Here is a 14,001-nt window from a genome sequence, read left to right as displayed (position 1 = left end):
GTTGTCGGCGATTTCTCAAAACCTGTCGGCGAGTCAAAATCAGGGCTAAAATCGTGCAGTCTGTACTCGGCATTAATGGAATAGTATATAACAGTTTGTACAGTATAAAATGCATTGCGTCTATGTCCCCGTAAATATTCCCTTAAACCACATATGCCAATGTGTGTGTGTGTGTGTGTGTGTGTGTGTGTGTGTGTGTGTGTGTGTGTGTGTGTGCGTGCGTGCATGCGTGCATGGACCCTGAGCTGCACATGCCACTCCTCCAAGACAGCTAAAATGTTAAGGGAATACATTTTATCTAAACACTATATCAATATATCCCCTTTTAAAAAATCACTGAGGTCATGTTCATTAATCGTGCAATAAGTAATTATAGTGACAGGCCTAACCTACAGTACATTGCTCTTGTATTTTTACAATCGTTGTGATGCATAGTAGCACATAAATAACACACTCTTAAATAATGGTGCTACAAGATGCCATAGAGCAGTTTTTCTCAAACCTTTCGACATGCCCCTGTGTAGGCTACATCCCTTCACACATCCCCCCAAACAAAACCCATGACATAAAACAATCTTATATTTAGAATTAAATTAAATATTTAAATTAATGTATTTCATAAAATGTCATTAAACTGCCCCCCCCCCTCCCCGGCAGCATCTCGCACCCAACACCCAGTTTGAGAACCACTGCCATAGAGGAACACTTTTTGGTTGTATGGTTTTCATAAAGAACCTTACTTTAAGTGGAAATTATTTTACCTTTGACAGAATGGTTCTTTGGGGAACAAAAATAGTTTGTCTATGGCATCACAATATAAATTTTTTAAGAGTATAGTTTCTTAATAAAACATAGACAGGGATTATTAACTGATTTCTAGGCTTCTTATTTCTATGCTTTCAGATGTAGACGTCACCTGATGTCCACTATCGCTCTGTTCTGCACTTCTCATAAAGTTCTAGCAACAGACGCACACACGCAGAATTTTAATCTGAAAGCAACTTTAGATAGACGTCTGAAGCTTACTAAATAAATGATGTACAGAGACACACATGAGCAGCATACACATATTAATGCTCCAAACTCAAACTGGGAACTGCCACTCATTACACGGGCAGGAATATTTTCCCTGTGATTTCCTGTCATTGTGGCAAAACTGTACTAAAGACCAGAAAGCATTTGTAATGAATGTTTTTTATCCGACTTGTTTTTCGCCTTCGTCGAGAGCTTCTTGACATTTCTGATTGACTGGGCAACATAGATTTCTGTCTGGTGCTTCGCAAGTATCTTTCCGGCAAATTGAACCTTTCGGAGCGTGACAAAAACTTCATAGCACTCAGCTGGTAATTCAGAAAATAAAACCAAAAAAATGGCACATCCTGTAATTGTTTGCTGTCACATACTTGGTTTCAAGCTACAGACCTTTCGCAGTGATTAATGCGATGCTCAAAATATTAATATAGATTTTGTTTATCTTGTGCAGAATTTAGTGTCTACCCTGTTTATTCGTGACTTAAGCAGCCTATCTGATATTAAATGACTTGGAAATGCAAACTTTAACCAATAAGATTTCGTTTGATGTTTATTCCCATAGAGAACCTGTGGAGAATTGTGTCATCAGTGATGCCACAGTCATAGGTCTTAAATCATGGGCGATACTCAATGCTGTGATTTTGAGCAGAGGTTTACTGAGGACAGTGTCCCTTGTTCCATTTTGGAAATATGGTCAGAGAGATAACTCTCGGAGAAGGCTTGTTTTATGCCTCCAGCGACAGCAGTTGAAACGCAATCATTCAAGTTTGAACTTTTGAAGGAGCCTTAAGGAACCCGCACCAACCGGGTTGCTTCTCTCCTTAAAGTGCAATGAATTATTGAAGTGTACAACTGAGAAAAGCATCTCGACCAATCCAGAACAGCCAAACAGGAAAATGTAACTACAAGGACTGAGCCAGAGTCTTTATTTCCACTTTCAAGTCATTTGCAGAGATTGGAGACCAGCTTCACCACCTCAGGCTTTCTCAGTAAGAGGGCATAAGTGGGGAAACCTGGGGGGTGAGGTGAAGTTTAAAAGGGCTGTCAGAGAGTCTTGACTCAATCTGTTTCTCTCCTATAGGAGTACACGATTGATGTGTTCTTCAGGCAGAGCTGGCGGGATGAGAGGCTGAAGTTCGATGGGCCTATGCAGGTCCTTCCGCTTAACAATCTGCTCGCCAGCAAGATTTGGACTCCGGACACTTTTTTCCACAATGGGAAGAAGTCGGTCGCCCACAATATGACCACACCCAATAAACTTCTGCGACTGGTGGACAATGGAACGTTGCTCTACACAATGAGGTATGACTTGCTCAAACCAGCAAGTTTGAAAGAATGTTGAAATTGTTTTCAGCTGTGCCTTAGTTTCTGTATTCAATTAACAATGGAATTGAATGGCAATATTATGAAATGACAGTATACAGTATTCTTACCATAAAGGGAGTGATCCAGTTTTTTACTTGTTTTTAGTGTGGTTAAGATGTTACACATAATGAAATGCTTGAAGTTACTTCCAACCATTGCTTTTTGGGGTCATCAGTCCCTCCAGAAAAAACATGATTATTTGATTGCATGATTCAATGCATAATCACCCAAAGTCCGCATATTTATGTGGTGCCGCATTTTTTCAATTATGCGTCACTTTAGCAGCATAAATTGCAGATTTCCGTGCGCAAAATATGCGGGGCTTGCATGATTTCATAATTCCCGCATTTTCATAGCAAAAATCAGATATATCTTAGCAGAAAGTTGAAAAATCTTGCATTTACTTCACACAAACGCAGCCATGTCCCCTGTTGCCATGGGAACGTTATTAAGTGACGTGATTATGCGACGTGAACATCGTTGAAAGCTGCAAGCAGTTTTTGCAAGTTCTCGCAGTTTTGGCAAGTTCTCGCAATTTTTGTGAGTTCCCGCAATTTTATGGCATAAAATTGCATGAATATCCCGCATATTCCATCGCATTTTTAACTCTTTCACCGCCAGCGTTTTTTAAAAAAGTTGCCAGCCAGCGCCAGCGTTTTTCATGATTGTCACCAAAGTTTAATGCCTTCCAGAAAATGTTCTTCTTTAAATATATAAATATACCAAACGAAAGAACAGACCCTCTGCTTTCAAACAAAAAAAAAAACTTTTCATCCTACCTTCAGTGGTTCTTTTGTAATCAGCTTTTGAATATGGGTAGGTTTCTGCAAAAACACCACATTTTGAGCAAAAAGCTGAGATAATTCAATTTTTGTGACGGACTTTTATAGAGATCCCATTCAGAGCGATCTTAAATACAAACACGGACATGCAGGCGCTTGCCATAGGGCAATACTTCCGGGTTTAAAAAGTTGCGGAAGGGCCACCTGGTGGATAATAGTGGTATTGCGGAAAGACGGAAAATCTCGTCATTGGCGGGGGAAGCATTTTCTCTTAATTGACAAGATATCTCGTCAATGGCAGTGAAAGAGTTAAGAAAATGTGCCGCAAGATTAGGGATGTGCATGTATGTCATTTTTTCATTTCGATTAATCCGTAGGTCTGAAAAACGAGTACTCGGTTAACTGGGGGCGAGGCAATCAAAGGGACGGGGTGTATACGTCATGGTGAGAATTAAAATATTTTTATTAAAAACACTTAAATAAAACTTAATTTTAAAGAACTTATTACAGAAAAATGAACACATACTGTATTAGATTAGTAAGGATTAAATGTTTTTAACAGAAACCTCTAACAGTAAAAGCTGCATGATGAGGTGAAACTAAATGGTTAATAAACACAAACTGATGTACTGGAGAGAAAGTTTAACTCTTTAAAACGCGTCCAGTCAAAGCACAAGCTTCATAACATTAAGCAGCTTTTGCTATCATTTTAGCGATTAGCTGTGTCGTGTCGTCCTCTCACCTGTTCTCAGTCAAGATATGCTCGTATCGCTCTCTGATATCTTTTGACGTTTGATGTTTAAATATGAGGGAACTTGTGACGGCGCTGTACATGATCCTCTGACTGGCTGTATTTTCGTCTTGCCGAAATGAATCCCAAAATCACGGCATCCTTTTAAACCTTAGTCCCTTAGTGATGTGAGGTGTGTTTGGCTTCACAGCGTTGCCAGATTGGCGCGGTTGCGCAGACTTTATTCATCTGTTTTTTGAATCATGCATGGTAACGTTACTGATGTCATACGCCGGTCTGCACACGCACCCAGTCTTTACTACCACAGGCGCTTGTAATGCTAACCAGACATGCAAATGCCGCCATAACCACAAAAATAAATATATAAATAAACCCACATGATCATCGTTTTCATGATCAATCATCGATGCCACGTTCATTTTTTTTTTAAAGGACTGGGTCATATTCAAGTAGGCAACAGATACTTATCTGTACAAAATTCTGGCCCACTTCCCCAGCCTTTTCAAGAAAGCTTGTGAAGTTACAGTACATACTGTAGACCCAACCAACCCAACTGTTTGATGAATGTTTTAAGGAATTGTTGTTGAATTGCTCAAAATTAAGGAGTTCAGATGCAAAACTCTCTAAGGTCGCATTCATAGACTGTAAAAAAAGATGGACGTAGTGTCTGTGACATCACCCATAGCTGAAGATCATTATTGAAGCAACTTTAGCCGTGCATCACCGCACATCACTCCGAAAATGGGTAAAGAGGTGGGATGTGGGTGAAGCTGAGGTGGCTGGTTGCTGAAACTATGCCCATCCAACTCAACTCTAGTGACAGCAGTTGCTGTTCACCCGTCACGCCCTTTATTATGCAGAAATTTAAGGCTTAATATAAATTAAACAGATGAGTTACAAAAAAATTCACCTTCCTCACAGTTGTCATGAAGGGCAAAATTAGCCATACAGAGCAATAACAATTTTGTACCTGGCTGTAAACATTTTTTATCTGCTCTAAGGTTGGGCATTTTAACATGGAGGTCTATGTGAATTGACTCCCTTTTGGAGCCAGGCTCGATGAATTGCAGTTTAAATCACTTCCCTATTGGCTTCATTAGAGAGATTGCAAGGTTGCCCCTCGATTGCATCTGACATGTTTTCTTGTAAATGAGCATTTATTTGATCAGGCTCTTATGTTTAGGTTCAGTAATTTCACTTTATTGGCAATGAAAATGTTATTAGTCAATAACTAAAATGCCATATTTTCACAAATGTAACTTTAGTCGTTTCATTGTAATTTAACACATTTGACTGTCTTTAGCTGCAAAACCCCGTAAGCGCATGCAAGCTTTACTTCTAAGAAAAACACTTTTTTGGGTAAGACATAGTAAATAGTTTCAATCACTAAAGATGCAACATTGCAAATGATAAAAGTCAGAATTTAAAATAAAAAGAAACTTTACTACGCATTAGGGGGCGCTGTGCTGCATGTAACTTCCACATTTGGGTTGTATTCAGGTCCACTCACAAGGGACACAAGTTTGAATATGATTCATGGTCATACTGCATGCCGTCGTTCATCAAATTTATCATTTATGCACAAAGCTGTCAGTGGATTCTGCCAACAAACTGGTATTTCTGAATGGCTGGGATTAAGCAGACTTAAGGTGTAGATATTATACATGTCAAGAGCTTTCATTCAATATTCATCTCATTTTTGACAGAGGTGGCGTTTAGCAGCTTTTGCATCTGACACCTAGCTGACCACGCATAGTCACTGTGATAGATGCCTCATCTATATCTCTGCCTGGATAGGATTTATCTCTACAAAACTTTAACCTTATTCTGAATGTTATAAATGGCCATCACACTACAGGAAGAAGGTACTATATCATCCTATTACCGCTAATTTATCCGACTGCCATAACCTTGAAGTTTCCAAGAACCTAAGGCTTTCTCTGACGAATATATGGGGAATGGTGATTCTAAAATTGCTGCAAAAATGATTGTGAGAAGCCACAGTGTGCTTGATAATCTTCCAAGATCAATGCTTAATATTTATCTAAGCCCTAAGGAAATGAATGCCATTGATTAAAGTAGTAAAGTTAAGTCCGTGCTGACTCCGCACTGTTCAGAGTTTAACGGTAACGTGCTGATGCATTAACCATACCTGATATTCACATATCGACTATTTATATAAAACTTAACAATATTCATGAGCAATATTCAACCTTTTGTCCTAAAGGGACAGACTTACAAAAACAGAGCACCACCTTTTGCTGTAGTTCCAGCGTGAAATCATTTATTTTTTTTACTAGCACGTTCTGCATAGGAGATACAATTGCCTTTCTCACTCATATAAGGTGTTGAACTTAATTGAATCACTTATTTATCATATTTTCGGACTGTCGTCGCATTCGAATTACACAACAAATGAGCTGTAATCAGATCTGCAAATCTAAGAGAAACTTTATAGAGCTTTTCCACTGAGATTGTGCTGATAATGAAGGTGGCGGATGCAATAGAGCCTTTGTGATGGCATTTTCGGGCACAGGGGTAAGCGAATCCGTTCTTTTACAGGCCAGGTCTCATATGAATTCATTTAATATGGCTTCAGCGCTCCCCGGGCTAAGAATAACATTTGAATTCAGATGCTTTAATGAAGGTTTGTCGCTCTCATTGCGTTTGCCCGCGGGGATGGCGTGTTGCAGGAAAGTTGTTAGCTAGAGCTTCCAGGGACGAGAAAGTTGATGTTTCAGGACGATTATGGCCGAGCACATAATTGCATCGTATAAGTGTGGGGTTTATTTGGCGACGTCCCTTACTGTATCTGAATTTAACAGAGGCTAATTCCCAAATAAGACCATAAAGTATCGGGTGCCTCGAGGCAGTGAGACCGTAATTGGCTCTGAATATCTTTTAGTAATGAACATACAGTAGCTAGCAAGCAAACATCCAACAGTTTTGTAATTTCGGAGTCGTCACCGAATTCATTCGTGCTCCTCCTAGGAAATCAAGGACTTAATGTGATTTGCATAGGCCCGTATGGCGCCACAGGCCAAATGTAATCACATGGACGGGGCTTATAACCTTGCCGCTGTATCACCCTGCTGTGAAGTAAAATGGTGCCTTGGCTGTCTTCTAAGTGCATTGTCACAACATCTCGGTGGATACTTTATATGCTGCCATGGCTGAAGTCATCCACTCACTTAATAATGTTACAGTACATTTTGGAAAGTAGGAGCACAGCTTTTAAAACTGTGTGGATATCTTATTTTGTTCTGGTTAGCGTAGCACATCGTGAAGGCTCATTTGTGTCTTTTGTGTCAAGTTATATGAAAGAAAACTAAATTATTAATCACGGTTTATTGCTTCCTTACAGCGGCGAGTCTGTTTTAGGCTATTTGCAGGCATAGCTGATGTCTTCACGAGTGCCAACAGCGTTCTTTAACAGAGTCTACAATGTTTTTTCATGCATTAAAGAAGAGTTTGTCAGGGTCAGGCTGTAGGAGAATGTGACTAATACCAATGTCGGTGCCTTTGACAATCTCAGTGGCTCAACCTTTAGCAAATATTCTCATTGCAGGAGATTTGATGGTGTGTTAGCAACCTTTTTTTTTAAAGGGCACCTATTTCATTGCTAAAAACAACGTTTTTTTGTGTATTTGGTATAATACAATGTGATTGCTTGGTTTATGGTTCAAAAAACATTAAGCGTACATTATTGTTGCTCCATAAATCCCTGTCTTCCTGAAACGCTCAGATTTTGTACAAACCTCATCGTTTTGAAAAGTGCAGTGTCCTCTGATTGGCCAGCTTACCAGTATCTTTGAGCTCCTTTGTGTTAGACTTCCAGTAAGCCACTAAAGCTAATGGTAGTCTATTGCAAGGGACAGGAGTGTGCCGTTTTGATTGGCTTTTTAATGTTTATTATGAAATCCAGGAAGACCGGCACAATTTGAGCAGTACTGGGGTTGCCATAATAGCTGGTATAAACGCAGTGAATCTCTACAAAACATTTGTTTTAACCATAATCCATGCAAACGAACCGAATGTGTATGTGTGCGCACGTGCACAAATGATCTGTATCCACACATCCATTCAGTTAAAGCTTTCATTGGAACTGATAGTAAGCAATAAATACAATATATGTGAAAACAACTAATATTATTCTAATAAAAATATGCTGATTTAGCTGGTTTATTTATTCAGCTACTATTATTAGCTACAAAAATATGATTACAGTACAGAATATATCTGACATAAACTGCTTATTAGTTCATGTTTATAATAGTTCTTAAGGGGGTAGTTCAATGGTATTTTAAGCATTCTGACTTAACACAGTTATAGAGTTGTTTCCTCATGCTAAACATATGGCAAAGTGTCAAAAAAGCAGTTGGGCATGTTACAGAGTATTTCTGTGGCGAATGCACTTCGTACAAGTTTCTAAAAGTTTCAGGGGTTTCTATACGCATCACTTCTTCATATGGCCACTTCACCCGGAAAACCCCGTCCACCCGTCAATCAGCGGGAGACGCCAGAACTTACAAACATCACATCACGCGACAGCTTTGTTTAATTTCAAAACTCAACAATGGAACGAAAGAAGATGCGTGTTGTGGGATGTAAGTAGAAGAAAGCCAGCCATGGAAACAATGAATATAGTTTATTATCCGGGGTAGCAGCAGAGTTTTGCATGTGTGTTTAATGCGCTGGATTTTCCCAACCAGGTCATAAGGCGCATGCAGTAAGTAAGACTTCTGTCTTATGTTGGAAATAGTCGCGTGCATATTATATAAATGACACGAACATGTTATGAATCATAAGTTAAACAGCGTGTATAGTGTTGCATGACTTGTACTCGCTCCTCCCGCGGTAGTAACTCCTCCTTCTTCATTTTTCGTACGTTATCGGAAAGATTTGGTAAAGCTAATCTTTCTTTTATAAATCTGATTAAACCAAAACTCTTCAGAGATATAACGATATAATACTTCTCTTTAGGTACTCCAGATTAACATCAGAAATGCAGAAACAGTGTGTGTTACGTGAGCTTAAATGTGTTTGCATGTACTTTTGTTATGTTTTAAATTATTGTTATAATTTTTTAATAAGCAAATAATTTCATAAGCTCATGTCCTATCTACTGCATAATAATATTTTCATAAAACAAAAACAATACTGAATACATGTAATAGCAGTTTAATATGTTTATTATGGTTTGTTAAACGTACAATGTGTTGAATGAGAAAGATTCTGTTTCCATAAAACTCACACAAGTAGAGTAAAAATTGCTGTTAAAAAACATCCTCCCACTGGGTCATACATGGCACGTGTAGTAAATATTATCCATAACTGTTTTTAATGATGTTTTATGCACTGTAAAAAATACTTTGCTGCCTTAAAATTTTTTGTCAAATCAACTCGGATTTACAAGTCATGTCAACAGAGAGAGTTGTAACAACTTATAAAATATAGTTGAGAAAAGTCAGCTTAATTTTGTAGGTTGTAACAACTCACCTCTAGCCAAGATAAATAATAGTAAGTTGAGATGGCTTGTGGATCCGAGTTGATTCGGCAGGGAATGTTGGGGCAGCAAAGTATTTTTTACAGTGTGTGTGCTCCCACCACACCGGCTTGTGGTTTTCTACCAGCTGGCTTTTGAAACGGACTTTTTGCACAAAGAAGGGGAAATACGTCACATTACTTTCTTCTGAGAAAAAGGTGGATAGAATAGAGGCAGAAACCAAGTCCGTGCTTATCTTAAAGAGACAGTAACCTCAATTAACCTACTTAAGTTTGTGTCATTAATGTTAATCAAACAACACAAAGAGAAAATCACTCTTGTAGCTCTAAAAAATAATAATTATATCTAATGTTTACAATTAAAACTGTTATTGTTTATTTGATTCGATTTCTGCACCTTATGTGCCAATTTTGGACCTTACTATGTGGAACATTGTTCTTTTTTAAATGTTTATAATTTCTTTTTTTGTTCTTCGGATCCGAAAAGTGATCTGATCCGTGCCTCAAAAACCATAATGTGATCCGAACTGTAAGTTTTGTGATCCGTTACACCCCTAAAATTATGTAATTTGAGAGTAGGCATTGTGGTACACCAGGTTTCACCAAGGTACACTCAGTTTAGTGTTTATATTCATAGAAAATAATGTGTTTGATTTTTAGATAAACATTTTTAAAGGCGGAGTCCACGATGTTTGAAAGCCAATGTTGATATTTGAAATCACTTAAACAAACATGCCCCTACCCCAATAGAATCTGGACCTTCTGTTGATAGACCCGCCCCACACATACACAACCCGGCAAGGATGTCGGTTAGTAGACACGCTCCTTACTGCTGATTTGCTATAAGTGTGTTTTGGTAGTCGGCCCGTCTCCTTTTCCAAAGTGTTTTTCAAACATCGTGGACTCCGCCTTTAAGCTAAATTGTAATGCATTTTGGTGTAAGAAAACTGCTTACATTACTTCAAAAAAGCCACAACATTTCAACCTTAAACACAACGTTAAATTCATATCTGGTTATCTACATGATATATCTGTCACATGCATTGCACAAATGACAAACAACTGTTTGTTGTAAAGTCGTGTCAACACTTTGAACCTCACATTTTATTCTTTGCAATTGGAAAGCACATATTGCTGTGGTGACTGTTCCAGTGTCCTGGAGGGATAATGAAAAGTTGCATGTCTGTTTGCTTTAATGTGAAAAACATTGAACGCCAGCAGTGCTCTTTAATCTTTTAATTCCATAAATGGGTTGTTAATTGAAACACGGGGGTTTTGAAGCTGTTTTGGCCCAGAGCAGTCAGTTTCAGTGATCCTAAACTACTGCGGTGCATGGACATAATCAAACAGATTTTCAACTCTTAAATTCATAGGAAACTGAATAACCTGTTCTACAACCCAGTGAGCTATGTGCCCGTGAATCATTTGAAATCACTTTAACATCACAACCCATTTTGAAGTGGCCATGTTCTACATTTTTATGGCATTTTATTTTTATTTCTTCACTGATATCCATTGATACCTTAGCCACGGTTTCTCTAACCACAAAAGTTGTTTCTCTACCCTGTTTGTGAACTTTAGATTTCAACAGGCTGGTTTTGTTACAGTATCATTTTTCATGATTTCTTTATTTAAATGCTTTTCTGAAAAAACAGTTTGTGCAGTTTTCATAAACGTACTGAAGAAGCTTTACAGCACATCTTTATAGCAGATCAGACTCTTATCTTTTTAATGGTAAATTGCTGTTTTCCCCCATCTCCTGTTTAAAATAATTTGTAGTCTGAAACAGTTGTAGAAGTTTTCACATTTGTAAAACTAATATCTCCAACAATTAAAATTATGCAAATTCCTTTCATTTCATATTGTAAAGTGGCTAAAATCTATCAAAGCCATTGTACGTTTTCATTTAATTGCCGGATGTGCAGCCGTAGGCTCTCTTCTCGGACAGGGAACAGGAAATATGTGGCAGGAAAATCAATATGCCAAGACAGAAAAAAGTACAAGCAAGTGATCGTTGTTTTGTTTTCTGAGACAGACTGTGTGGCACAATCTCATTAAATCTCAGACCAACATTACTCTTGCGATGACGTGCCGACCTCCAACATGCCATCGAATGGTGATTAGGTTATTTCACCTGCTATTTTTGGCTGTGCGAGGCTAAAGGCTGTGAGACAACTTGAGGTTGCGCATTCATTGACTATACTGTCTGTTTGGAGCCTGGGGTGGCATTATTGAATAACAACAGAAGGCAAATAAACCATCCTCCTCACCTCATTTGAAGAGCAACGCTTATCACAACATACAGAGAGGGAAAACACTTGTGGGGAAAATGCATGAAGTGTGAAAAGACGCTTAAATTGTGTTTGTTGAAATGTATTTGTTCTTGAAATTGTCTTGCATCCCAAAACGTACTTTGCACATTTGTACGAAACAAATACAAATACACAAATGCCAGTACAAACGTAATACATACATATACATTATTTAGCAAGTGGCTGCTATACATTCCTCTGCAACACTCTTTTACCTTTTCAAGCCCTGATGTACAGTAAATGTCCATCTCAATTTCACTAACTTTACTAAACTAACAACTTTTTGTGCTGTCATAAGAAAGAATAATTTCTTGGCTATAGACAGTTTCAGCAGTAACAACATAAACAAACGGCTTTCGTGAAACATGCGTAACGTGTAAACTCCGCAAAGAATCAATAACAACAGAGTACTTTTAGAGTAGTTTATTTCTCAAAATAAGCAAAATTAACAACAAGTAGATTACCTTAGTTTATATATCATTGCTAAAGCATATAAAAACGACACTAAGCTAACGTTACTGTGTAAAATGTGTACTGTATAATGTGTACAATCTTAACTACAGATCGGCTGATAAACCTCCCTTCATATAGCAGTGATCTATGATCGCCGTCTTCCCTCATCTTTAGGAAACCAAACCATTTGTTATTTTCGACAAGGTATTTGTCCCAGAGTTCAGTTTAGCGACTAATCAGGGCTACGTTTCCTAAAAGCATCGTAAGCCTAAGTTGATCGTAAAAACGATCGTACGAATCATCCAAAGCTTTTCCCAAAAGCTTCGTAACTTAAGTAGCAATTGAAAATCATCGTAGATCTACGAGTGTTCTGGAGTAATCGTTCATTCATAAATGCGTCGTAAGACAACAGAGTTACAAGGACACCTGCAGGACAACCAGCAAATTACACTCCTGCAATGACGGTAATGTAATGTTTTAAATGTATATTTATTTATTGGGTTCTTTTTTGTTTATTTGTTTAAATTACTTTAATATAAATTCAGATGTGAAATCAAATTTAAATGACAGAACATAAATTAATAAAGAAGGAAAACATATTTGGTACAATTTTGGTAAAAGTTGGTACTAGCAAATTGATAAATGGTTCCTACCAATTGCTGCTATATTTCATCAACAATAAAAAAATTGAAGGGAAATGGCATCTGATTAAAGAAACCACACAATTTAAGGTTTTTAGGCTTTTATAATGTTCACACATCACACACTACCTTTCATCTATTCCACTAAGGCAATACTTGAAGAAAAACCTGAAACTCTAGCCTATTTGTTTAGCTTTAAACCTTAATTTATTCTCTGACCGTTCATAAGACAAAAGGTTGTGCTCAATATAAATATATACGGTACAATGCAGAAATCCATAGCACTTAAAAAACAAAGATAATGAAAAAAATGTAAATAATAATCTAAACTATAATATAAAATGCAGAAGGCATTTCGCAGTGGGACGTGTCCTAACTAAATATGAAAAAAGAATATTTCATGAAGCACAAATTATTAAAAATTATAAAAAATGTAATAAGTCATTGAACAATAATTAATAATATTTTAAAAAAATATCAGTGCACATCGGCTGAAGATCATTAGCATAAACAATCTTCTTCTACAATTACGAGTCATTCTATAGGTGACATTTCATCACTTAAAAAATGGATAGCAACTCGTAAGTAGCACTTAAAACCCAGCTGCGAGCGATCGTTTTACGTGCATCTTTTACGTAAATGAACAACGAATGTTCGTTAAGTAGCTTGTAGAAAGCGCTCTTAAATGCTAAGTTCAATCATTATCGGGAAACCCAGCCCAGACCATTAAACAAACAGAGACCGGTGGCCGGTTGCATAAACATAGCCGTGTCTGACTAACTAGCAATTGGTTAGGGCTACCCTTCTATGCAACATATCTAAAACAGTTATGATCAGTCTTGAAGAAAAAAATTCATGTCTAACTTTTAAGACTAGTCTTAGAAGTTTATGCCACCAGCCACAGAAGTTAAGTTCCGCCCTGATGCGTAACCGTGACAACGCACCTGCGTCCGATGACACCGTCTATAGCATCAACCTTCATTTTCTGGCTCCATACTGTTATTGTAGTTCAACAGTTTTTACATATTTTAATTTCTCCTAAACAAATTTTCGGAGAAACATCTGAAACAAGGTTATTACCTTAATGAAATTTGAGAGCTCCATCAAATATTATAAGCTATGGAAGAGCAAATTCTGAGCATTAAAAATTTCCTTCAGGA

The 14,001-nt window shown here is 37.6% G+C and overlaps 1 protein-coding gene across 2 annotated transcripts in view; it reads left to right on the top strand.

Moving 5' to 3' along the window:
* gabra3 (gamma-aminobutyric acid type A receptor subunit alpha3) overlaps nt 1-14,001 on the top strand; it is a 253,492-nt gene that overhangs the window by 129,007 nt on the left and 110,484 nt on the right. For both annotated transcript variants that reach the window (XM_055179776.2, XM_055179775.2), the window contains one exon: nt 2,114-2,334. In XM_055179776.2, the coding sequence (XP_055035751.2) occupies nt 2,114-2,334 (221 nt within the window). The remainder of the gene's footprint in view (nt 1-2,113; nt 2,335-14,001) is intronic.

The sequence above is a fragment of the Misgurnus anguillicaudatus genome, chromosome 9 (genome assembly GCF_027580225.2).
Source record: "Misgurnus anguillicaudatus chromosome 9, ASM2758022v2, whole genome shotgun sequence".
NCBI classification, from domain to species: Eukaryota; Metazoa; Chordata; class Actinopteri; order Cypriniformes; family Cobitidae; genus Misgurnus; species Misgurnus anguillicaudatus.
This window is presented reverse-complemented; position numbering and strand designations above follow the sequence as displayed.